At 38.4% G+C, this 27996-nt stretch overlaps 1 protein-coding gene across 1 annotated transcript; it reads right to left on the minus strand.

Moving 5' to 3' along the window:
* On the minus strand, positions 1 to 27996 carry LOC113532448 (ubiquinol-cytochrome-c reductase complex assembly factor 1). Its single transcript, XM_026923858.3, has 9 exons — positions 27771 to 27996; positions 25380 to 25481; positions 18521 to 18628; positions 17521 to 17593; positions 17057 to 17114; positions 12614 to 12722; positions 3586 to 3663; positions 2529 to 2642; positions 1 to 567 (listed from the first exon to the last, which is right to left on the minus strand). The coding sequence occupies exons 1-9, from the start codon at positions 27846 to 27848 to the stop codon at positions 433 to 435; spliced, it is 855 nt and encodes a 284-aa protein (XP_026779659.1). The 5' UTR covers positions 27849 to 27996; the 3' UTR covers positions 1 to 432.

Raw genomic sequence — 27996 nt, forward strand, 5'->3', positions numbered from 1 at the left:
TTCTGTGTAATACCAAAGAAACATCTTTATTTTATAATAATAATTAAAACAAAAAGCTCCCTATTCCACTCGGCTTAATGATCCTAGGAAACAAGTAAGCACATACACATTCCTCTAACAGTGAGAATTGCGAAAGAGCTACAGTCATGGCCAAAAGCATAAACATAATGGCAGTTCTTCAAACTTGTAAATACAGAAAACTGCTGAATCCTCCATACTCCCTATATGTGTGAGGTTAAAAGGTCCATGCAGTCCTATCACAGTATGCTTGGTTTAATGAGAGAGGGAAACAGACAAACTGGGACAGACAGACAGACAGACAGACAGAGATCAAGCATACTGGCAGCAGTTCCAGACTGGCTGGTCATGTCTTCAAATCAAATACCCAAACCATGGTGTTGTGGGTACTGTAGTCTGACAGAGTACTGTTCTTTAAAGGCCTGCATCATTATATGTTGGATTGGGAATCTTCAGGATGCTCTGTGCATTCTCTTCCACCAGAGGGCGCCATTTCACCTCTCCTGTTAGGAGAAGATCATCCCCATCCAGAGCATCAATAAACTGCATCTGTCAGGAATAGAACAGGAATCGGATGACTGGCCAGGTTAAATACACAAAACAGGCTCTATATACACTCACTGTGCACTTTAGGAACACCTGTATATCCGTACGATTAGTCAGGCTCTACAATGACTAATGCGAAAAAACAAAAAACATCCACCAACTGCTTCTGTGGGTGGAAATGACTTTTTGCCAGACTGGCTCAAGCTGACAGGAAGTCTACAATAACTCAGCCACTTTACAACTGTTGTAACAGTTCTCAGAACACACAACACATTGGACCTTGAGGAAGATGGGCTACAACAGCAGAAGACCACACTGGATTTCACTCATTTCAGACAAGAGGAATTGGAGACTATAGTGGGCACAGGCTCACAAAAACTGGGCACATGAAGACTGAACAAGAGACCAGGCAAAGTGTTTAACCTGTAATTATTTGAGGTGCCTCATTTTCGGTATGTTGTGATGTTGGTTTGTTCTTTTGGTGTACTGGGTAGTGAGTATGAGGTAGGGCCATACTGTAGGGACAGTCTAAATAAACCAGGAATAAAAGTGACCCATTTGATGACTAAAATACAGTTTAGTTTTGTTTTGACCAACATCCATAACAGAAGGCATGGAAAAAACAGGGAAATGGACAATTTAAATAGATCCAAATTAAAAACAGATGGGACAATGAACAGTGCACTCCATGATGTCAATACAAGTGTGTAATTAGTATTAAACAGCAATGGTGTCAAACATGACAAATATACACACTTGCTTCAAAGTGGGCCATGGTCACCATAGTGAATGTTTCCCTCTGTGTGCTCTGTTTTTTGATGCTTTATGTGTTGCACCTGCACCCCACTACCACTCACTCCCTTACTTGTTTTTTTAAACCCTGTCCATATTGGACTAATCAGGCCCTAGAAAATCAGGGCCTGTGTTTTGTGTTTATTTGTAAGATCGTTCTGTTTTTGAAAATGGTCCCTAAGGTCCCTGTGAACTCATGTAAATATGTACACATGCCTCATTTGTAATAAATTCCTACCATCAATTGTAATAGGTCAACACAGCTGCTGAAAGCCTGTGGAGAGAATAGCCTAAATACAGATAGAAAACTGTGTGTTCACATGTTTGGTAGAAGCATTTTTTTGGTAGAGGTTCACACCTGGCATAAACATGCATTCTGGGGGAACCAATCCTAAGTGGACAGTGCTAAGTATGTGTGAATGGGGTCAAATATGCCTCGAAGAAGCATTGTGGTCCGATCACTCATGCACCGATAGCATTCTGAAATGAAAGCAGCTGCTTTTCATAGCTTCTTTCATCGTCTCATCCGCCGTACATTTATAAGTTTTGTTGGCAGTCCATGTGAGCGAAGCATTTAAAACAGCCCATACACGTACATAAAATATTTATGCCTAAAACAAATGCGGCGGAAGGCTGCTGTAATAAATATGCGTGACACCCTTCCTCCAACTGAAATGATGTATGAAACGTGAACGCAAGTGGTCACTGGAGATGCATTCATAATGCCAGGTGTGATTGGCTATGCATCTTGGCTGTCCACTTGTAATCCGATCACTCAAGATGGAGGTTAATGCCAGGTGTAAACAGGGCCCTAGGGAACCAGTCAAACTCTTACCTTAAAGCTGTTGGATTTCAGTTTTTGGAATTTCACACACTCTGGTACAAAAATGCTATTGTGGAAGAACATTCATAATGTAGGTTGTGCTGCACCCTTCTCCACTGTGCAGATTAATCTCACAGCTGTGTGCGCCAAGTCAGCCTTTATTCATTAAGATTCCCGGGCTGTGTCCCAGACGTAGTATGCTTAAATACTACTGTTTGGCTATATAAGGCTATTTGGTGCCTTCTAAGAGAAGTTTTTTCTACGTTTTTTAACTGTTTACACAAACATGCATAAACACACACACACACACACACACACACACACACACACACACACACACCCCACTGACCTGCTTGCGGACATATTCAACCATGAGCTCGAGCTGTCTCGGGTCCTCACACTGCCTGTTGAACAGATTCCTCCAAAGCGCTGCTGCAAGAACACAGTCATCTGACAGGATTCCCTGAAAATATCATCACATTTTCACATAGTGGAATCACTTATCAATGGCCTGATAATGCATGTTTTACACACAATCATGTTATTTCCCTCCAAGTTAATAAGACCAAAAATGCGGCTGATCACAAAACCAATAAACTGCATGTTCTATGTCCTGAAGACTTTCCCTGTGCCAGAAAACAGCTTTACCTCAAAGCGCTGAAGTAGAGACACTTTCCATAAAGGTTAAATAAACGTTCACCGTATAGAAAGTTTCATCACAGTAATGATTATACGTTTTTCTTTTTAAATAAAACATTTACAAATATCTGTTTATTGTCAGAGTTAAATTATGCGAGTGACCACCTCTGAGTCCTTTGTGTTATACTTAATGCTAATACCTCTGTGTTATAGTTAATACTATAGAAAAGAATGTATGAGAATAAGCACATTAATAGAAAAAATGCTATAAAAGTTATAACAGTAGACCTTTTTACTTTAAATATTAAACATTTTTTTAAATACTCTCAGGAAATCACATTCCAACAGTGGAGTTCTGGTTTCACAACTGTGGTCAACTCCTGTAAATGATGTATGATGTTCGAAAGAATCTCCTATCATACAGAACAAAAGCCTGAAAAGCCATTCTGAATGAGACGGCACTCAAAATGAAATGACTTGAATGACACAAAATAAATCACCAAAATGCAATTAATATTATTTTGAACAATATTCTTCTGTTGTAAGTGCCTTTTACTCCAAACAGATGCACAAGTATCCAAGGCAAAAAACTGGTTTGCCCAATACAGATACAATAAAACCTTCAGATTTAAAATGAACAGTGCTTTAATTCAATAAAAAAATGTTGAATGATGAAACAAGTCTTTATGTTAACAACAGACAAATGGCTCCCTATGTAGTGTGTACTTACGCCCATGTTTGTGTTCAATGGTGTACAAATAACTTACCTCATCGTATCCAAAAATAGCAGCATAAAATGTTTCTGTCATAACTCTCATACTTTCCTTCCTCTGAATAGCATCAATCTAAAAAAAGAGAGAGAGACAGACAGAGAGGAAGAACAGGAAAGTGCACACAAGAAGTGTTCAATTCAACTGCTCACTGTTCAGTTTTTGCATCATCCAAATCTAATCCAATTACTGTTGCATTGTTTTCTATTTACTTTTAAAATCACGTGTGGCTCTTTTTGAAACCACATGGTGGTGCAAAACACCTAGAAAAAAAAATGACGGCCATAAAAAAACATTCCTGGTGACAGGCTTCACTTTTGCACAAGCTATTCCTAACTGGTATAACTTAAAATGTTTCCAGTCAAAGTAAATAAAATGCAACAACTCACAAATAAAAGAATATCTACATAGATTTGTAGCTCCATAATTCTAAAACATTGTTGCTATTAAACTTAGATCACCTTTTCTTTCTGTTTGTGGTGTGATTTTATACAGCCCAGAGTTTATACATTTTCTCAAATGTGCAAAATACTTTATATTATTAATATTATAATAAAGGAGAGATGCCTTTTTCAATTTCAATTTTTGGCCTGTATAAACATTTATTATGTATAACATTACCAGAGATATTTGTGCAATCCTCAAGCTGCGTGTGTTTTTGTGTGTGTGTGTGTGTGTGTGTGTGTGTGTGTGTGTGTGTGTGTGTGTGTGTGTGTGTGTGTACAAGAGGGCACAGTAAAGCAAAGCACCTGTACATGATTACAGAGACCTTCCGATAATTACTCTCATCTGGCTGTGGTTTACCTCCTTCACACACTTACTCTCTGGTCTTTCTTTTCTTACTTATCCTCTATGTTCTCCTCTCTCACCACACTCTAGCTTACCTTTCCTCCTGATACTTCATCATCTTTATACTCATTTTTCTTTACAAGTTCACTAAAGTTCACCAACTGATGTTGTACTGCCCTAAGAACTAAGCCTGAAAGTCAAGAAAGTGCTGCTTATGCACAATCCTGCCTGTAAATGCGTACTACTGCTTAGAAAAACATACACCTTGAAAATGGTGTGGAAACACCAGCCAGATGCTGGTCTCTCTCTCTCCCCCTCCGTGTATGTGTGTGTATGTGTGTGTGTACGCACAAATGTTGGACTGAATGGAAATTCAACAAGGGCTGGTGGCACATAGCACAAATGACAAGTGTTTTCCTTCTCTCAACACAATTAGCATGAGTAACCTAATGGTGACGAGGGTTTGGGTAAGAGACGTGCTGTAACACTGCCCTGCTCACACTGAGCTAACCTGTTGCAAACCTGTCAGACGTGCGATTACTCATACTTCTTTTACAGGACTTTTTTCTCTGACCTGCTTATTTTTTATAAATTTTATATTTTTATAAATATAAATGAAGATTCTTCAGTTCTGGGCAGAAAACAGAATGGTTCAGCCTCTCCTGTGTATAAGTAGTTAACATTGTAAGTCGTTAACCTTAGTTTTAAACCTGGCTAACCTCTTTAAGCTAATTCTTAATATAAAGTGACATAAGGCTGTGGAAAATGATGTCAACATGCTGCTGCCACTTTAATGCTGTTGTCAGCGTCCAGAAGGCTAAAGTAAATAAATTTGGAATGAAACGCTCTCCCCTCAAAATGGCTCGCCACACCTCATTAACCTCATTCACATCTGTGTCATACTAATGTACAGCACCACCGAAAAAAAAGCTCCTTTTTACGGACACAGGTTGGAGGAAGAGACAAGTATGGAATAGAAACAAATGCTAGGAGGTACACAGATGTTTTCCCAAGTGCAGTCAAGCACTGAATTATTGGCTGCAGTTTACTTTGTCATCATAACACCATGAATAAAATAACATCTAAGAGTAGACCAGAACTGATGTTATTTTATACCACAGTAACGTTGAATTTTCAAATGTGACTGGTTAGAAGCTGTTGATTAATTTTCTATAACAGCACTCCTGACAGTAATGCAGACACTAATTCAATCGACAGGTTTATATATTTATGCTTGTTCTAACATGGTATCATTTCTATAGTAACAACTCATTCATCTATTCCTAATAATAAACAAATAAAAAAACATTACTTAACAAAGAAGGTATAATCACTGATATGGTGTCTTGGGTGTCAACACTTTGGAATGGTCAATAAGTGTGTCCAAAACAGTGGAGTTACACACGCATCACACTCGGGGTTCACCGGTTGTCCTTCCTTGGACCACTTTTGGTAGATACTAACCACTGCATACCGGGAACACCCCACACGACCTGCTGTTTTGGAGATGCTCTGACCCAGTTGTCTAGCCATCACAATTTGGCCCTTGTCAAAGATCCTTAACGCTTACCCATTTTTCCTGCTTCCAACACATCAACTTCGAGAACTGACTGTTCACTTGCTGCCTAACATATCCAACCCCTTGACAACTGCCATCGTAATGAAATAATCAATGTTATTCACTTCACCTGTCAGTGGTTTTAATGTTATGGCTGATTGGTGTATATATAATCACTAGCCACAGCTCTTAAGGTGAGGAAAAGGATCTAAATTGAGTGGTAAAAAGAGAGCTTCGACGGCAAACTGAGATCCTGGTTCACCACCACGGATTGGTACAGTGACCAACACTGCCTTTACTGACCCAATCTGCTTTTCAATCTCACGCTCTCTTAGGAGTACATCAGCAACTGCTTTTTCAGTGGAGAACATTTGCATTTTGTTCTTTCACTGTTTAAAGTCCACTGCCAGCTTTAGAATATAACTACAATAAGTAGACTCTGACAAGTGGCAGCTTTAAGAGATACAGGTCAGATTCAGTTTTAGAGTTACTCTAATAGGCATTTGTATAAAATTGGTATAAAATCACTCACTTGTATAGCCTTAATAGTCTTAAATGTGACTCCAATTTCTTAAGCCTGCAGAGTAAATGGGCCCGTAAAAGGGGGGAACTGCACTGGAGAGCTGCTGATTTCATTAAATACACATGCATGCATGTGCACATACACACATTTAAACACCCAAGTGTCACTACAGTCCAGATTGAATTCCTCACTTTTTCCTCATACATACACAAACGCACATTCTTGGGAATAATTTCTAAAAGTCAAGAAACATTAGCCTTTTTTCCAGTGTAGGGCTGAAAGGCTACAGCATCTGCATAGTGCCATTCCATGCTGGCTCAGGTTTGTGAGTGCGGTTATGGTTTCTTTTTCCATGTTGTGCACTGCTCAATCAAATCTAGAAAATACAGTAACAGCACACAGTGACGCATGGATTAGTGACAGTATCCTGTGGTTGTATGTGATAAATTATGCTGTTGCACCTGTATAAATATTGCATTGACTGAAATATTTAACCTGGAGTTGAGAAGAACACAACAGGTTGCTGGAAACAGTTGTGTATATTCAGCCATTGTACAGTATTGTTAAGCATATTTTTTATTAAACCACTGAATGGCATTACTAAAGGAACCTAAGCCTGTATTAAAGCAGTCAAGCACTCTTTAGGTAAGGAGGTACACAACAAAAAAATATATATAAACAAAATGTAAATTGCATTGCATAAATCGGTCTTATTACCATATTTAACCCAGTATTGAAGAGGACTTCATAGTATTGGCTGACTTAAATCTGCTTATCCTCTGCACACTCAATAAGGCAAGCAGCCTCAATTATTTGACAGATTCATATAAAAAAAAGTGTAACAGAGCATGTTGAGTCTTAAGGACATGAAAAACTCTCTGCAGTGGTAACTTTAGAGTGGACTGTGAGCTTAGTATTGTGCTCTGTAATCAAGTGCATTGAAGATCAGTATGAGGGATTATTTCTGAAATCTAAGAATGACACACGCGCATGCTATTCGCACTGACACAGAGACTATACACTCATGTCCACTTTATTAGGCTTGAACAGTTTTTCTCCATTCTAATGTTTGATATGAACATTAACTGAAGCTCTTCACCTATATCTACATTATTTTATGCATTGCACTGCTGACACATGATTGGCTGATTGGCGTTGTTAAATGGTCAGTTAGTGCATGTCGTCAGTGCACACTTTTTCACTTTTTACATTCAGTTAAGACATTCTTATAAACTGATGGAAAGGCTCACTCCATTTACATCCTGCACTAAATTGCCATATTGGATGCATGTGAACTTTAACCAGCCTGGCTGATTTCAGTGTTAGCAATGCCATCAGATGGTTAATTTTAGTGGGAAATACAGCAGTTCACACTTACTTAGGTAGCAGTAATCTGTAATCTGATCACCATTTATTCACAATTATGATTATGATTGTGCACATGACTGCCAGCAAGTTAAACAGGGTGTTGTAGTTTATTCATCTGGTTCCTGTCTATTCATAAGATGATTAACACAGTTCACTTTAAATGACAATAAGTATATAGGCATCATTTTGAGGCAGTATTCTGAATGGCTGAATGATTGAAATAGAATGACTACTGTGTCTGGCCTTGAAACATTTTTCCATCTCTTTCCTTCTTTTAATTATCTCCATTTTCACCAAACACTGAATGATAAAGGGTGAACACTTGCATCAAGCAATCCCACATTCATGGTTTTATACAGCTTGCTAACCATGCAAAAAACAGTGCTGACCTGGCTTTGAAAGTGTGAGAACATCTGAGGTGTTCATAAGAGTTACTCTATATACCAGAGATAACTTCTACCATGAGTGCTGCTTCTGCAAGGCCATCAGGTTTGTGGCTTACCCCTCTCCCCATCCTTTACCCACTCACCGTCTGGCTGAAGTTATTGGTGCATACATGCCACTTGTTTACAGACTCAGCAACAGCTTCTTCTCTGAGGTGGTCAGACAGCAAGTCTACCCCCCAAAACCCAGCTAGACTTATCAAGACCCTGCCTGACAGCCATCCTACAATGATCACGCACCCCTCTGACCATCACTGAACACTGCTGCACTTTTAAGTGAGATCATTATATCATGGTCTGCCCTTACAGACTATGCGTATTATTTATTTATTGTATACTGGTGCACTATCATGTATTCACACATTATGTAGTCCTGTATATTGTGCTGGTGTATTGTTGGGTGTTGCACCATGGCCTGAAGAAATTACATTTTAGATGCTAGATGGAGGAATGACAAAATCTACTTGATCTGACTTGATTTAAAATGCATCACAAGTCATCATGCTTCAGGCCAGTGACACCTACCAGGGTAATTTTTAGCTTGCTAGCTAAACAACACGCTCTTACTGTAGATTTTGTTCTTTCACCTAATAATTGGTAACTGAGATTTTTAATGTGCACAACAAATTCTTTATTTTACTATATATATATATATATATATATATATATATATATATATATATATATATATATATATAAAGTTATATATGAAGTTATATATATTATATAACTTCAGCTGTGTCATATGTATAGTACAGTACTAAATAAGGTAAGTACACTAAGTGTTGTTACTATTCAGGCATACAGTTTAATGCGGTTTGGGACACTGCCCTTAAATGTGCTACTGAATAGTGCATACTGTGCGGTTTGGAACAGGCCCTACTATGCTACTGCATTTCTGCACTTGCATTATTAGAATGAAATGTGTGTGTGAGACACATTTGTTTTCACAGCTGGACCAAAGACAGTTCCCGCCCTTTCCCTGATAGCAGCACACCTAAAGCCTTTGGCTTGACTCATCCATTACCCAAATACACAGACTGAATTGGGTGCAATAATAAAAATCTATAATTTTCTAAAAATGTCTTGATATAGACTTATACAAATGCTTGAATGTTTAAGTAACTCAAATAGCCTATTACTCTTCAAATAACAAGCAATCAATCACATTCCAATTTAGCACTGCCAATTATTTTCTAATTTTTGTGTTTGCTGATTACACAAGAGCATAAACTCTCCCCTGTATGGTTGTCATGTTGAATACAAACTAAACACTGCTGTATTTACAGTTCAGGATCAAGCAGTAGACAAATTATTCACAGAAGGTCATAAAGTTATTCAAACCAAGGTTTATAGGACATGACGAAAATCAGAACTTCAAGAAGTACAGACAGTATTTGTAATTATGCCCGTCGCAATGGAAATCATTATCTAATGAATTTTGACTGGCTGTTATTGAATACTCCAACTTTTATTTGGCCCCAAAATTTCACTTCCACAGTCAAACAGCTGAGGAGTAAACAGTTTTGTATTTGTAGCAACGCTTAGTTGTGAAATAATATTCAGTTTAAGGAGCAGCTCTAGCAGAAGTATAACCTGTGGACATGCTCCCATGTCCAAATGCCACCTAATTCACTCACACACACCTTGATGTAATCACTGAGGAAGACACTCAACCAGAGGAAGACTTGCCATTTTATTTATTTGACGCAAAAGACGTGTGACAAATTGAAGGAAAAACCAACATGAAGTGTCTTAATAAGGTGCAGGGCCACCACAATCAATCAGAACAGCTTCAGAGCACCTTCTACAAGTCTCTGGTTGCGTTCAACTGAGGTGAGATCTGGTGATTATGAACGCCTAAGGATATGATATACATTTTCGCTCTGCACGTGTTTAAATGCAAGGTGATGGTGTGCAGTACTGGTGGAATAACCGTGCCTTGCGTAAGTATCCTACAATTTATAATGGAATTGAAATGGACTTAACTGGGATTTTAACCATTTGGTATACACGATATATCTAACAACTCAAGCTGTAATTTTTTTTATTGTGACAAAAACTTTAAGTAAACAAAAAAGCAGACATACACTGGTTTTATAAGTATTCACCCCCTGAGTCAACACTTGGTAGGACCACCTTTGGCTGAAATTATAGCTGCAAGCCTAGGGATTGGGATATGTCTCTGCTGGTTTCTATAATCTGCATTGTGATATTATTGTCAATTCTTCTTGCCAAAATTGGATGGAGGCAGTTGGTGAACAGCAATTTTCAAACCTTGCCACAGATTCTTACTGATTGAGGTCTGGCCTTTGATTAGTCCATTCTAACACATTCAAGTCCTTGTTTTGAACCACTCCCATCCATCTTATCCTCAACCCTGACCAGTTTCCCAGTCCCAGCTGATGAAAAGCATAGCTCTTTGTGCTAAGGCTAAAAAGGTCAATTTGCTGAGTCTCCAGCATACTTTTTGGCAAAGTCATGTGGATTTTTCTCTTTCTGCCACTCCTGCATAAAGCTCAGCTTTGTGGAGTGTTAGAGCTATGGTTCTGAGCTGTGAATCTCTCAAGCTCCTGCAGAGTTACCCTTGGCCTCTAATGCCCTCCTTACCTGGCCACTGAATTTTGGTGGAAGGCCTCTAAGCAGTCATAGTTGCACTATGTTTTTTCAATTTTTTAATACATGGATGGTGTCCATATAACTAATTATGGGACTTCTGTTTGCAGAAGAACTAATATAAGGGTTTCATAGCAATGGCGAGTGAATGGTTATGCTATCTCTACTATAAATTTTTTTATAATTATAATTTTGCTAACTTTTTTGCAAGCACTTTTTCATTGAACTATATGCCCAATCATCACAGAATTGGGATTTAACCTACGACTTTGGTGATTTCAACTTAACATAAGTCTCTTATGAATGGAACTGGCACACTAGCTTCACATATCTCCATTTATATCCAGTGGCTTGAACATGTAATTCACAAATTTAATGTTGGCCTGCACTTTTATGCTGCTGAGGCACAATACTTTTTTTTTTCTTAACTTCTGATTAACACAGAAATACTGATCATGTGTACGAAGTCTACCCAATGCTGCTTATTTCACCCTTGAGATTGATGGCTCTTGTGTAAAACCAAAAGCTACAGTTAAGATGTAAACCTAGATGCTGGTTTACCTAATCCCCATAGAATTACAATCTTGGAAAAATGCAAAATAAGACATGCTAACCGTAAAGGAAAATACTGCATGCTTTCATAAGTGGGATGGTTAAGATTATTATGTTGCAGGATGGCTGCCATGCTGTCCATAAGTAAGCTTCAGGATGGCAGCCAGCATCCATACCAGAAAGAGAAAGGATATTACCATAGTCTTATTTCATCTATAAAAAGAAAGTTTAGCATATTTTGATCTCCTAAAACAGTATTACCTACCCTGAGAACTTTGCTCTGCTCAGCACACATATAGTAGCCTTTTCTTTTGGTTGGAGAACAACTCACTCAACAGCCATGAGATTTTTTTCTAAGTACATGCATGTACACTGACCTATAAAATCAAAGTACACCTGATTAAGTCCAATTCTTTTGTTTTTGCTATACACTGAAGACATTTGGGTTTGAGCTAAAAAGAGGAATATGAGACGATAGATCAGAATTAACACATATGAAAGATTTTTCTTGTTGCCCTTGTGTGCCCTGTTAGATCGACGGTTTAAACAATTAATAGCTCTGAATGTCCACTCTTGCTTTGAGGCCTGCATTTGTTGTTAAAAAAAGGATAAACCAATATGAAGACCAGAGAGCTGTCTATGTCTCAAGCAGAAATATACTGATTTATTATTAAATCACTGAAAACAACCTTTACTGAGACAGAATGGCAACTTTTTTTTTAATATGAAAGGATTTATTTGCCTCTTTACAGGAAGAACGGTACCTTTCTCCAGGTTGTTTTCACCTTTCATTTTGAGTGTGTTATCGCTTGCACTCACTAGTGAGCTGTGTACAACATCCTAACATAGTATCACACAAAACAGTGTGAGAAAATATTGCACCACCAGGTGTTACTTAATATGGTGCAGCAACCTTCTACTTCAAATTTCCCAATACATGCCCTTCAAATAACAAAAATGCAAGGTGCAAATCAGTGAACACCATTTCTGCATATTATATACATACATACATACATACACATACACATACATACATACATACACACATATATATATATATATATATATATATATATATATATATATATATATATATATATATATATATATATATATATTCAGCATTAAGTATAATCTCAAAAGGCTAATAATACCAGGCCTCTTGTTGAAACTTACCCCCATGATCTTGCTTCTCTGTTCTACATCCTCCCACATAGAATGGACGATGTAGCGACACATGTACTTCCCTTCTCTGCCTTCCTGCCTCATCCGCACCAAACACATCCTGCAGAGAGATACAACATGCAATTGTACTAGGGGAAAGTAGACATAGGGAGCTAATTGTGAGTTCTTGAAGCATAACAACTTACAGATTCAACGACGGTGGTACTTGTCTTAGTAAATTTCATTTGCTATGTCTAGCTGACCAAACATCAAAAGTTATTTCTGTTGCTTGTCTGTAGAGTGTTGCTGAGCACTGGCTCTGCACCTAGTCATAACCCTAGACTAACTCTGTGGAGGGTCTTGTACACCATCTATAAAAAGCGATATATAAATCCCCACCACTGCCCCATTTTCTGACAGTAAATGGTTTGTTTTTCTAGATTATTTGGAAGCTGCTACTGCAAATACAAAGGAAACTGCAGACATAGTTTAAACATGGGTGACTGCACAGCATGGGATATTAAGATTGATTCCGCTATTGCACAGTGTTTTCCTGGAGCATGATTTGGGTAAATTAATGGTAATGTTATTAGTACCTCAACATAGCTTTCAGAAATGTTAACGGCCCATTTTTAACCCATTAAAAAGCTTTACCTTTTAACCCATTTTAAGTTTACCTCACATGGACTGTGTTCCTTGTATTATAGTCCGCTATCTTAACTGAGGAAGAGAAATGTAGTGTTAGCAAACTGCTGGCAGTGACTTGGGATGTGTTGCTTTAAAGCCCTCTGCATGTTGGGATATTAAAAAAAACTCTTTGTGCTGAAGCTGTCATTTAAGTATTTACCAATGGTAGATTCAAAAAAATATACTCACCAGCCACTTTATTAGGAACACCTGTATGCCTGCTCATTCATGCAATTGGTAGCAGGAGAACAATGCGTAAAACCATACAGATACAGGTCAAGAGCTTCAGTTAATGTTCTGGATGCTTTTCTGCTCACCATGGTTGTAAAGAGTGGGTAAGTTACCATAGCTTTCCTGTCAGCTTGAACCAGGCTGGTCATTCTCTTCTGACCTCTCTAATGAACAAGATGTTTCCACGCACAGAAGTGCCACTCACCGGACATAAAACCCCTAAAGATCAGCTTTTTCTGGAATACTCAAACCAGCTCATCTTGCACCAACAATCACTCCACAGTCAAAGTCACTGATATTTTTTTCCCCCATTCTGATATTTAATGTGAACATTAACTGAAGCTCTTAACCTGTATCTGCATGAGTTTATGCATTGCACTGCTACCAAATGATTAGCTGATTATATGATAAATGTATGAATGAGCATGTGTACAACTGTTCTTAATAAAGTTGTCAGTGAGTATAGAAACAATTTACTAATAACTACAAAAAAATTATAAGCTACAAAAAAGGTGTGTGAGGCACATCAGATAATACTATGATTCCACTATGCTTGTGGCAAATAACTGCATGGTGCGTTGATACAGTACAGTTTGTTGCTTGCATTATTGCTCTGTTTATATGACCGTGACATCTTAGCATACAATGTGAAAAAATGAATAATGAATATTAAAAAAGTGAATAATGAAAATGATAAAAAATTGACCCATTTTTATCATTTTCATTATTCACTTTTTTAATATACAAAAAAAAAAAAAAAATCTACAAAAGTGTTCAAAATTGGAAGTAGATGCTCATGCACAAAGATGAAGAGTAAGCAGGAAACAAATCACTTTTCATTCTGTGGTTGGAGTATGGTGGCTAATTTTGATTGGTACTTTGGTAGACCTGACCTCTGTGACCTCTACTGCAGTAAAAGGAAATTCAGAAAACTTTTAACAGAAAAAAAAAACCCAAAACAATGTTCTTTCTTTTGCAGTCAATAGTAAATTTACCACAGGATCTACTGTTTACAGTTAGAAGCTAATTATGAAATTAGTTGACAAGGGGGTTTATAAACAGAAAAAATAAAACAGCAATTACCAAATAACAGTAAATAATTACAAAATAATAGTAACTTTTTTATAATGTGTTTTGAATACATGCAAGTGAAAAGCTACAACAGAAAAGGCTAAGTGCTGTTCTTAGGAGGAGGATTCATTAACTTTTTAGTAAAGTTGTGGAAGTTAATTTGAAAGGGTTAATTAAGCATAAATAAAGTGAAGTGAAATGGTTTGACATGAAATCAGAGCAAAAAATATATCTACACTTTATCCACTTTATATCACACCGGGAATCTGCTATGTTTAACTGTTTTAAGTGCCTTGACAACTGGCGGCCAGAAATCTCTCATGCTGACACACTCTTCAGACTCTCACACACCAATGCACCTTGCCCAATGCCATTTTAGAAAAGCAGGAAAGAATGTGTCTTAAGGAAACCAGATGTACTCAGGAACAAGCCACATGACCGCATGCAGCAGAGTAGGAAGTATAGGGCTCATTGTAGGTTGAGACAAACCAGATCAGTCACTTATCCCTCTCTGAAATGTGCCAGCAGCACAACATCCAAACATTGACAAAACATGGACATGCACAGCAAAAGCACTAGATGGTTTAGTCTGTGGTAAATGTAGGTGCTATGGTAAATGTAACTGACTTATATGCCAGTCTTTGTCCTCACCCAACACCCCCCCACCCAAAACAACAACAACAACAACAAAAAGAACATACCAGTCTCCAAATATCTGTTCTCTCCTAAATGCACCATGCGCTAAATCTTCCAGTAGCCTAATGCCAGCTCAGTGCATCGGCTTATGGTTACCACATGCACAGACCAGCCTGTCCTCCTTTTATACAGCAGCATTTCTTTTGCCTTAATTGAATGATTAGTCTTATTTGTCTTAATTTATGTATTTGTGTTGGTTTGCTTACATTATTTTTTTTAGAATTTAAAAAAAATATTATTTATTTTTCTTTAATTAATGCCATTATTATGAAACGTTTTATTAAATCCACACATGCAATTGAAATAAACAGCAATTTAATCTTGACAGCATAATTTGTATATAAAAGTGCAGTAATCCATGCTAGTTATATGACTTTAGCGCCTCTCTTTAATTTACAAAAATTCACGAGCTTGAACATTTTTCTGAACAGGATTTTCATGAATACCAAATTTCTTTTATAAAATGATCCTACAAATGATTTATGATTAAAATTGTTCCTATCCAGCCTAATAAATAAGACCTGATATAAGAGATTTTATGGAAATTGTTTTCAAAAGTAAGGGGCAGGATTTTATTATATATATATATATATATATATATATATATATATATATATATATATATATATATATATATATATATATATATAAATAAAACATACATACACACATACACACAAGCATGTACCAAGATTTCATAATAAAATTTTCCCCTTATTTTCACCACAAGCTTGTGCGTTATTGGTCAAACTGGTTAACTGATACCATGATTCCGTTCAGCTATGCACTAAATACACAAAAATTCAAACAACAAAAACATATGTAAAATAGAATTATAAGAAAGATGTGCAGGAAAGCGAATTCAGCTGTTTATAACATTGAAGAAATGGATTTCTAAATGCCTTTGTTTATAATTAAGCTATTGGGAAAATACAAAGAAGGTAAGTTATGTAAGATTTTGCTATTTGCTATAACACAACATATTCTAACAGTATTAGTAGGCAAATGATGAATTAAATCAGTGGTTGCCAAGGGGCATATGGGTGGTGTGGTATATACAACAGTGAGTAGAAAAGCTCAGTGTGTACTTAATCACATTCTGCACAGTATTAGTCATACGTATACACACTCCCCCACCCCCTTACACACAAACACACACACACACACACACACACACAATTAATCATTCATTTCATTCTGATGACATCACAAACTCTGTGAAAGTCTCTTTTCATAAACACAGCCAGATCCGGTCACATGTGCACTAACACATTAGTGCAAATAATGAAAGTTGAAAAGAAGGAATGAAACATGATGACAAGCCTTGACAAATCGAATAAAAATTAAACAGATTTGCCACCTCTAAACATTCAAACTCTAAGACCATTTATATCCAAATAAGTAGAATAAATCAAAGATGTTATTTTACATGTCTAACAGTGGGAGCAATATTTACCCACAAAAAAAAATGCAATAAAGAAGTACTGTAGTGATCACTGTGTCCATGAAAACAAAAAAAACAAAACAAAACAAAAAAACAGTTCAATTAACAAAAAAAAGTGAATAGTTATATATTATATTATATTATATTATATTATATTATATTATATTATATTATATTATATTATATTATATTATAGTAATATTTCATTACAGCTTGAGAGGGAGAAAAGAAAGGCAAAAGGCTGTAGGAACTTTCAATAATATTGCAGGACAACAGGCTGAAATAGCTAGCCCAACCTAAAGAGGTGCCAGTATCCAAACACTCACCAAACATGGAGTTGTGCCACCAAAAACCAGGAGTTGAGTGTGTCAGGGAGGGAGCACTCTATATGAGAGAGAGAGAGAGAGACAGAGAGAGAGAGAGGGAGAGGGAGAGAGAGAGAGAAAGAAAGTGAGGGGGTATGGAGAAAGAGAAACAAGAACACAACATTAAACTAAACAGTTCCAAAATCATGGCTCGAATTTGCACCTGCTTTTTTCCCTGGTAAAGAAAACAATGTCTGTAAAACGCCACATAAATCTTTCAGATGGTGATAAAGAGTTCCCCTTACGCTCGTTTAATTTCTGCTGAAGTTGAGGGCTGCTCGGGCACTTGGGTCCTTTTACAAAAAAACTCCACATGGGCACGAATCAAGCCTCATAAGGTCACGTTGCCATATTTCCAAGAAAACCTTTCTCTGACCAAACCAAAGTAAAACACACTTAAAAAATAAAGAAAAAGTAATACTTACTTTCAAAAAACTCATCGTAGTTGATTCTCTCAACGCAGCAAGTATACATACGCAAAGCAGCTATTTTGATTTTCTGTAAGAGAAGAACCATTTATCAAGTTTACAAAAATAAAAAAAAAATCATGACATACAGTGCAACAGTGTTTAGGCAAAATATAAACCACAAATCTATTATGATGATAAATGAATATTATATCGTGCAGTGGATCCAGAAGACTGCTTCTGTGGTACAAGAGAGACATCTGCAATTTGACCCAAGGTGTTGACCTTTTTTTTTTCTTGGAAGGGGGGGAAAAAAGTCACTCACATTTTTGCCTGAAACAATATGCACAATATGGATTGAACAACTAACTGGTTGCAAAAGTAAACAATCTTAACAGCAAAAGTTCTTTGACTGTCAAAGACATGTAAAGTAGTCTACTATAACCATTACTGCTAATGATTGTAACATTGTATTAACATTCTTGCTAGAAGATAAAAGACAAAAAAAAAAAAAAAATACTAGGCTACATTTTAAAGAACATACCAGGTGAAAAACAGAAAATTTCATTTCTAAATTTATGACATTACATGTATTATTTTTTGGTAATGTGAAAAAAAAAAAAAAAAAAAAAAAAACTATATATATGAAAAACTGTGATGCTAATGTTATAAAGTTATTATACAGTGAATTTTTTGGTAATATAGATAAACCTTTAGTTTTGTTATTGACAAGTATGGCCTACTGGATAAATCAGGTTTAATGCTGAGCAGTAGCATAACTTAAATCTAAAGCAGAGCCTTCAAGCACAGTATGGTAATTAGAAATATGTTTCATTTTGTGGGGTGAGTGGTAGGACAGCAGTGCTAGTACTAAGACCAAGATTATTGTACTTCTATTGTAGGACCTTGAACAATGTCCTTAACCAGTACCTGTTCACTTGCATGCTCAGATTGCACACTCATTTGTTTAACCTGCTGTGAATACAAGTGTCTGCCAAATTAATAAAATCAATTTTACCCATTTGTTGTACTTGAGTGGCCCGGTGAAGCCCATGGCCTCAATAAGTTTGGTGAAAGCTCCAACTTCTTCCTCTGAAGCCTGAGGTGTATGTTTTACAGCACAGAGCTGAAGACAACAGAGAGAGAGAGACAGAAGTGCATGCCGTCAGATACAGGCAAAATAGACAATAAAAACAAGTTAAAAATGAACACACCCCCACTGTTTAGGAAGTAAGCAAGCAAGAGGTCACATTTCAAACATCATTTATCACAGCAACTAACAACTGTATTAGTTTAGAATTTGGCAGGGTGATGTTACAAGACTGCCAAGTGACACTAACAAGCAGAAGCTGTCCCTGAGAGAGTCATTATGTCTTAATTAAGGACAGATTATCTGGACATGATCAGATGCAGTATAGAAAGGTCCAGAACAATAGGTTACTTGTGTAACCCTGGTTCTCTGATAGCATGAAGTGAGGTGTCTCGCTATGGGATATGTCCCTTTTGTGTATTCCTCAGAATCCCTATTACGTTATGCCAGGTCCTATTGGCTGGCAGACATGACACTTGTGTCTGGGATGGCTCCTTTCACCAGTATAAGATGAGTAACACAATGTCATTACAATATTCAAAACTAGCACACCTCTTCCTCATTTCACACAGAAAGGAGGGTGATCTGGTGAGACACCTCACTTAATGCTATCAGAGAACCGGGGTTACGCAAGTAATCTATTGTTCTCTTTCAAGCATACGTTTCAGTATCTCGCTATGGGATATCCTAACTCCCGTATTGCCAGATAGCCTGTCTCGAATTTCTCTGCCAACCAGAAATGACATTATTCGGGGCTGGATGAGTCCAGCCCAGAACAGCATGTGCTAAAATCTGTGCTGTAACATCCAATTTATAAAACCCTGCAAATGTGTACGGTCAAGACCAACTCTCCGCTTCACAAATATCCTGCATTGTGACTCCCTTAAAAAGAGCCCATGAAGTCGACATTCCCCTTGCTGAGTGTGCACGTAAACCAGGTGGGGGCATGAGACCCTTACTGGAATATGCCAAAGAGATTGCTTCTACTATCCAGTGTGATAAGCACTGTTTGGTGATTCGGCTTCCCCGTATGTGGTTTTGCCCAAGATACGAACAGCTGATCACTCTCCCTGATGCTTTCAGTTCTTTCTGTGTAGATGCGCAGAACACGCACTGGGTATAATGTAATTAATCTTTGCTCTTCTGCTGAAGCAAAAGGTGGTGGATAAAAAGCTCTTAGTTCAAGAGGAACAATGGAATTGATAACTTTGGGCATAACTGCAGGGAATGGTCTTAGTAGTACCCCTGCATCCCCAGGCATAAATTGCATACACGCAGAAGGTACGGAAAGTGTGTGAATTTCACTTACGCGCTTTGCTGAAGCCAAGGCTAGCAGCAGCGCCGACTTGAATAACAATATTTTAAACTCAAATTTGCCCAGTGGCTCGAATGGAGCCACCAAAATAATGTCGAGGACCAATACTAAATCCCATGAGGGCGAAAGCGATTTTGAGACTGGCAAAGTGCCAGACCCGCAGTGCCAACTGCTCTGGATGAGGGTGGAAAATATCCCCCATGCCTGCGACTGCAGATCTCTGAGTAACGGGAGAGGCCACAGTTCCTCATATAGCATATGCATCTCCACCAGCTAATACCGCCCTGGCCAACGTGGAGCTATTAACATCAGTCTCAATCCCCCCCAACGCTATCGATGGGAATGCATAAAGGAGAGTGCGAGGCCATTCATGCAGCAACACATCTATTCCCAGAGGTGCGCTCAGATCCTCTGCGCTCTGAGGGAGAAGAACAGATATCACTGAGCAATGTCCTGAAACGCAAACAGGTCCACTGTCGCTCTGCCATATCGGCCCCAGTACCCTTAGTACCCTACCCTCATGGATGCCCCCTACCCAGACAATGATGTCGTTATGACTTTTCTGGCTTGAACAACGCCCATGGGTACCCCTTGGACCAAAAGGAATGGGTGTCTCCACTGGCACAATGCCAGCACCACTGCTGACCTCACCCTCACTCTCCTCCGAGAGTGCCGTAACGGGTCCAGTTTCAAGAGGCTACCCAGCGTTGGAACTCCCTCATGAATAATCGACCTAGGGGAAAGACTATCAGGGCTGAGGCCATTAGCCCTAATAGTCTGAGGCATGTGTGAAAGAAACGCTGTTAGTAAACTCTTTTTGGTGTTTAATTTTAAGCCCAGTTTCTGTAGGTGTTCTAAGAGCATCCCTGTGTGTTCTCTTGCTTTGTACTCTGACTGAGCTGTCACCAGCCAATCGTCTATGTTTGTAGCGAAATGAATGCCTTTTTCTCTGAGCAGAGTTAGAGCCGCTTCTGTACATTTGACGAACACCCTAGGGCTGGGAGACAAGCCGAAAAGAAAAACTAAATATTCATATGTCACCCCCTCAAATGGAAACCTCAAGAATTTCTTGTCGCTTGGATATATTCTTATGTGAAAATAAGCATCCTTCAGGTTGATGGACATGAACAAAACGCCTCGGCGCACCAATTTCAGGAGGGTAGAATGAGAGTGCATTCTGAACTTGTACCTCCTTAGGTATTTGTTCAGTGCATGTAAATCTAATATGGGACAGAGAGCCCGAGTCCCTTTCTTCGGAAACGAGGAAATATCTCGAGTAAAAGCCGTTTTGGCTTTGTCCAGATGGAACCACTCTTATTGCTCTTTTGTTCAGTAAAGAGGAAACTTGCACTCTGAGAACATGCGCTGATTCCGTCTGCACCCAAGAGTGAATTATCTCTCTGAATTGCGGGGGGAAGGCAGCAAACTGCATCAGACTGCCGCCTTCCCCGACCCCATCAGACTGCCGCCTTCTTCCTCCTCACTCCCTGAGTGGAGTGAGGAGCTGGCAGCTCCCTCTGAGCTGGAACAGGTGAATAGTTCTTTCTAGGCCATGCAGGCTTCTGCTCCGGCATTTCACTCTGAACCACTGCATTGGCATGAGATCTCTGCCGCCTGGTAATTGGGAAGGTCTGTCAAGGTGGTGGTGGTGGTGGCCGGGTGCAGCTTGTGTCTTTCTGGGTAAGCAGAGCTGCAAAGCTTCACTGTTCCTCTTCTTCTCCCCGCATCTTTTTTGCATCAGTTTCAGTGCAGAGCCAAATATGCCCTCCGAGACAGCCTGTGCATCCAGAATGGTTTCTTTTGTCAGAAAGATTGTAAGTTAAGCCAGGGTCCTCCCTCCTCAATAACCATTGTGGCCATGGACTTACCCATGGCTTGGACCACACATCTCTGAAAACAGAGACAGAGATCTGTAACAATACAGATCTCTTCCCACTGTGCCAGGCCTGGCATGGAAGACACTTTTCCTGCGGCTCTGCTTGGTATGCGGCATGGAGATCATGTCCAAAGCCGTGACAGAGAGCGAGCGCATTTCGTCATATTTGACTGGAATTGGTCCGCTTTGGATGGCAACGTTGGGTTTTCAGCCGTCCTTGCCTCGGGTGCAAAAGTGCGGCCACTATTGGTTCCATAGCAGGCATGGGGAGAAGACCTTCCTTCTCCATCCCCCCCACATTGAGAGCAGATCCCCCTTGAATGGGCACTTTACTGGTGGACAGTTTTTCCTTTCAGGTGACTGCAACTTCCAGACTTCTGAAGGAAGTCCGATTGTCCCTCTTCCTCAAAGTAAAGCGCCTCATTGTCCTCTTCGTCCGTGCTGAGCACAGTGGGCAAGGGGACCCATGCATCAAGCTGTTTACCCCAAGATAGTTCCACTGTGGTATGCAGCTCCACAGGACTGGATACCTGCGAGGTGGCAGCTGGAGCAGGGCTAGCTGACACGAGGGGGTCCTTCCCCCAACAGGCTAGCTTGCCGTGCTAGTCTGCTACAAAGGCTCTTCATGGTGAAGCACGCAAAGTGCTCACACTACCTGGGACTATCAATCACCGCTCGAACATGTTTCAGCCCAAGACATGCAGAGCAGACCTTTCACAAAGAATCACCCCTGATAGCCAAAGTACTCTGCACTGCTGCAGCCATTTAGCTGAGGTACTAAAATAATCCTCACAATAAGATGGAGTGCAAATTGAAAGAATCAGGCAAAAACGGCATGGTGGCCAGTAATTTGCTCAAAGAATCTCGTACCAAGATGATTAGCTAGCAGCCAGAGGCTAGCTGATGACTATCCAAGCACTAGTTCAGGCTCCTGGAGAGAAGCCAGAAGAGGTTTTTGAATATTGTAATGACGTTTGGTCGCTCCTCTTATACTGGAGAAAGGAGCCACTCCCAGATACAAGCGTCATGTCTGCCAGCCAATAGGAGCTGGCGTAATGTAAGAGAGCTTCTGAGGAATATGTATAAGGGGCATATCCCATACGAGACACCGAAACATATGCTTGAAAGAGAACCGCCTCAGTGCTGGGCCACCAGCAAATTATAATGTTGGCTGCCACAGCCTATGGTAAAACCAGCCAGTTGTGCATGCAAACTGGTAAATTGATTTACGGATGCCGCTGAATCCATTGTTGATCACTGAAGTTCAACTGTCAGCCTAAAGAAATGATGCAACCATAGAGATAGTATTCTCTGAGGGAACACTAGCTCTTGGGCTGTAAGCAGGGTGCGAGTCTTCACTGACAGCTGAACTGGAAACGGCTTCCAGTATTGTGTTAGTGGTCTGGGTAACTTAGGAGTGGTGGTATAGTGAGAGAGAGAGGCCCTCAGGCCACCTGACAGCAAGCAGTGTGAAAAACTCAGAGTGCCAAAGTAAACTTCATATGGTAAGGGACTGAAAGGTGAATGCCACACTAAGCAACAGTTTCAGTGAGCAAATAAGGAATTATACTGTAACTATTCTTGACGTGCTCGGAAAGCTTTCACAAACATTACTGTTATTGCATATATTGTCATAAATAGCAATGAGAATAAGTAAACCAATTCAGGAACACACATGATAGATTCATTCAGTGATACAACTATATATTTTATTTCACATATTTCATTTACTGTAGTTACATTACCAATTCAATATACATTAGAATACGCCTTCCCTTGTGCATAAAAAAAGAAAAAAGAAGGAAAAAAAAAAGAAAACAACAAATCCAGCCTACTTCTCTTGCTAAAAACTGATATCAACACCCAACTTCCAATCTGTAGGAAAAAAAACAAAACAAAACGACAACAACAACAACAAAAAAAAAACAAAAACAAACCCATCTCCCTGCGGCACGTCAAAAGTAGCTTATTTATGCAGGAAAAATGTCCCAGGTAGCTAGCACTGTTAAGCCAATTCCAGCTGATGTGCGTCACTGTCGGCTCACTGCCGGCATCGTTAAAACATCATGGACCAAGGCCATCCGCCATTTGGGCCAGGTTTGGCTGTAGGTAGTTCTGCCAGATGTTTTAGTTTGTTAACTTCTGTTAAATCTGAGAGACTGTTATAGGTATTTTTTGTAAGATTTGTCAAATTTAGATAATGATGTATTTAAATATGTTTTTTATGAATCATCTTGTATCAGGAAAAAAAGAATGTTTGAACTAATATTTTTTGGTAAACTTTTCGTCATTAGTTAGTCAATCACTACCTAGTTTTAGGTCATTTAGTAACCTCTGCCTCTGGGGTTATCTTACAGTGCTTATCTTACAGTTCTACACTGCTTGTCCCAGCAGTTAAGGCTGGGACAAGTCATGCAAAATTTCTGCTCTAATCTATGATGTACAAGAAATATGAAAAAGAAAAGCCTGTTTGCCAGATTATACCTCATGTCTGTTTAAAATTAGCACAAATGTTTATTGATCACTTTCTTTTCATATAAAAGAACGAGAATCTTTGTAGATCCAAGACAAAAAAAAAAGTCCAGCTAAAACCTCCTCCATTACCATTAATAAAACCCAAAACATATCAGCACAATACACTTAAAATATGCAAACACGTACAAAAAAAACATACAAAGATATTATTTATTTTTGGTTTTATGTTGTTTTTGTTTCTAAGACATAGGTAATTCTGAAAAGAACTACTTATTCTTCCAGAGCAGTGCAACACCAAGAATCATTTTGATTAAATATTTTTCCTCCACACTTTCACACTAATTTACTGTTTAGTTTAGTATGTGTACCTGTCTGCTTTTATTATGGCCTCCTTGTTTTCATCAGCTGTTTGCTAGAATTATCTACCTGCATGATATTATTAGTGAATGACAACCACATACAATACACTGGCAAAAGTACACTATATGGCCAAAATATGTGGACACCTGACCATCACTCCTATATGACCTTGCTGGACATCCTATTCTAAAACCACTCCACTCTTCTGGGAAGGCTTTCCACAAGATTTTGGAGGGTGTTTGTGGGAACATGATGCCCAGCATCAAAGAGCATTAGTGAGGTCAGACACTGATGTCAGGTGAGGTGGCCTGGCTCGCAATTAATGTTCCAATTCATGCCAAAGGTGTTCAGTGGGGTTGAGGTCAGGGCTCTGTGCAGGCCACTCAATTCTTCCACTCCAACCTTAACATACCATGTCTTCAAGGAGCTCGCTTTGTGCACAGGGGCATCGTCATACAGGAACATGTCAGGGCCTCTTATTTCCATTGAAGGGAAAGTGTAATGCCACAGGATACAAAGACATCCTAGACAATTGTGTGCTTTCAGCTCTGTGGCGACAGTTTGGGGAAGACTTTCATTTGTGTGTGACAGTCAGGTGTCCACATACTTTTGGCCAAATAGTGTACATGAATTCTATTATTTGGGACAGAACAAGAATGTTTACTGGAGCTGAAGGACTAACAAATCAGTTTAATTAATAAATTTTCTGTAAACTCCTGAGCTCAATTAATCCCAACAAGTAATGAATAATGTTCAGTCACCTGTTGTGTGCTGTGAAGAGCTCGACATTGTGTCTGAGTCTGCAATACTGCTCCTGTGCAACGACAAGACACCAAAGCTTTGGCAAGATCCTGCTCAGTGGCCTGACAAGAAAGAAAAGTACCTGTATTACAACATGAAAGAAAAAAAACATCTATGTTCTGCCATCGATATAAGTAGATTTAATTTGATGATACTGGTATGATTGCATGTAGTGATAAGGGAATGTAAAATGCTTACAGTGATAACATTAAGGCATAGCGGTATAGAAAACAAACATCATTTTGAACAAAGACAGAAAATAACTAGGAGAACCCAGCATTTCCACATTGTCTTGATAAACTACTGAAAGCTAAGAGTGCCACTTTTAATCTGTTTAATTTAGAATTGAACTCTAGCACTGACACTAGATTACATTACTAATGTAATCATTAATCTACATTACTAAATAATGTTATGCGTTAATGGTCTATGAAAATAAAAAGTTGTAATCAGATGCCAACGTGAATACTTTTGAACTACAAGATGACAAAAAAAATAAATAAAATAAAAATATCATATAATGATTCTTAAAGGCTTTTACAGTTTTGCAATTTCCTAGCAATACAAGAGTGTTGCATTTTTAAAAATTCTTTTTAACATAAAAGATGACATTTTTAATTATTATTATTTAGAATTATTTAGAATATTTAAAAATATGTAAAATATATATATATATTGTAAACTTAAAAGATTAAGTCCAACAATTTAACATTACACCACCTACTCCCAGTCCGTTTGTAATTATAAATAAATAAATAAATAAATAACTCAGAAAAGCATATCGTGACATAGCATAAGCATATTTATCACAATAGCAGTATCGACTTTTTCCATTTCAACCAATCAGAATAACTGTTTGCTGTGGGGTTTTTTTCCCCATGTCTAGTTTGTCTATTTAGGATTTCAAAAAGCTTACAAAAAAACAGGTTCAAAATTAATGCAATAATGTTGCTGTAACCTTGAGCTAGACACTTGACAACAGACACCAACCAACCCTCACTGCGAATGTATACACAGTACTGTGCAAAAGTCTCAGACACATGAAAAAAAAATGCTATAAAGTAAAGATGCCTTCAGAAAGTCAATATTAAGTGCAACAACCCAATGCATCAGTTGTCTCAGGTACACAATTTTATAAGGAATTTAGCTGGTAGGTTTTTCTGAGCATCTTGGAGAACCTGCCACAGTTCTTCTGGAGACTCTGACTGTCATACCCGTTTCTGATTTTGCAGATAAAACCGGGCAGACTTCATTATAATTTTTGTCTGAAAAGTTAAATATTATGTAATATGTTGCTTTCTTTACTTCCATACAAACATTTTCCTCTAACATTTATTTTTTTTTGTTGGAAAAGTAATGTTTGGAATCAAAAATTTTTATTGACTCAATAATGAAAAAGTCATTAAATAAACATTTAAGAAAAAATTTGTATAAAAAAAAAATGAGGGTGTCTAAGACTTTTGCACAGTACTGTACACCAATAGTATTTGGGAATTTTGTTGAATTTTATGCAAGTGAACTAATACCAACAGCAGAAAAAAAAATCTAGTGGGATATAACAGGAAATGGGATATAATTTAAGCACAGAACAGAGAAGTACCTGTATGCCTCTGCTCAAGAGAATGTGTCCTGTTCTGAAAATCCACAAGGCCACTAAAGACTGTAAAAGATCTAACTGATCTGTGTTACCTTCATCGTTTGTAGGCAATGGCTGTAACTTTCAAAGCGTCTTACTGCCTGAGCAGGTTACAAAACAAAAAGCATAGATGGATATTTGATATTTAAAATAGTTGAACTTTTCTTATAGTGAGAAAAATCTAATGTTATGGATTGTAGGATGAAGATTTGGATTATGGGGTTGCCTGAATCAAAGAAGCAAAGACCACAGAAAGCATGATGCTGAAAGATTCAGTGTTGTAGGAAGCAGCTGATACAGGCATTAGGAATAAACTAAGAATAAAAAATTATATATATCACCAATCCAACTGCAACTTTAGGCTTAATTGTGAAATTATGTGTTAAAAAAATAAACCCTGAAACAATTTAGATTAGGGTCTGACTACTGCACATGACCAGTCAGTTATCAGTGGTTTAGGACTGGGTTTGGAAAACATCAATATAAACAGAAAAGGGGATTATATGGGTTTTTGTATGACATGAGCTTCCGAGGTTACAGCTATTATAAACAGGCTCATGCTTCCCCTAAGGACATGGGCTTTTATCACCTTATAAGCCAGGATATGGCATTTCCACCGAAGAGTCGAGGTATTCTGAGAGCAAAACTATAGACGCTGAAGAAACTCCAATGACACACTGTAACTTAGCTCGTAGCTAAACGTCTAATGAATTACCTTCCCGAAGATGGTCCTGCTGCAAAGAGACGAGCTTAATAATTGTCTGAAGCCATGCTGCAAAGGGCGCCGATACATGATTCAGCCCGAAGTCACAATAATATATTACTGCAACTTTACAGCAGGAATTAACAAGGTTCCTTTCCCTGCTAACTGAACACACGTTGTATAACACTACAGTCCTCCCTCCCTCTTTTCCAGCAATGTCAAGAAACTGTCCTACCGT

This window comes from Pangasianodon hypophthalmus, chromosome 2 (genome assembly GCF_027358585.1).
Source record: "Pangasianodon hypophthalmus isolate fPanHyp1 chromosome 2, fPanHyp1.pri, whole genome shotgun sequence".
NCBI lineage: Eukaryota > Metazoa > Chordata > Actinopteri > Siluriformes > Pangasiidae > Pangasianodon > Pangasianodon hypophthalmus.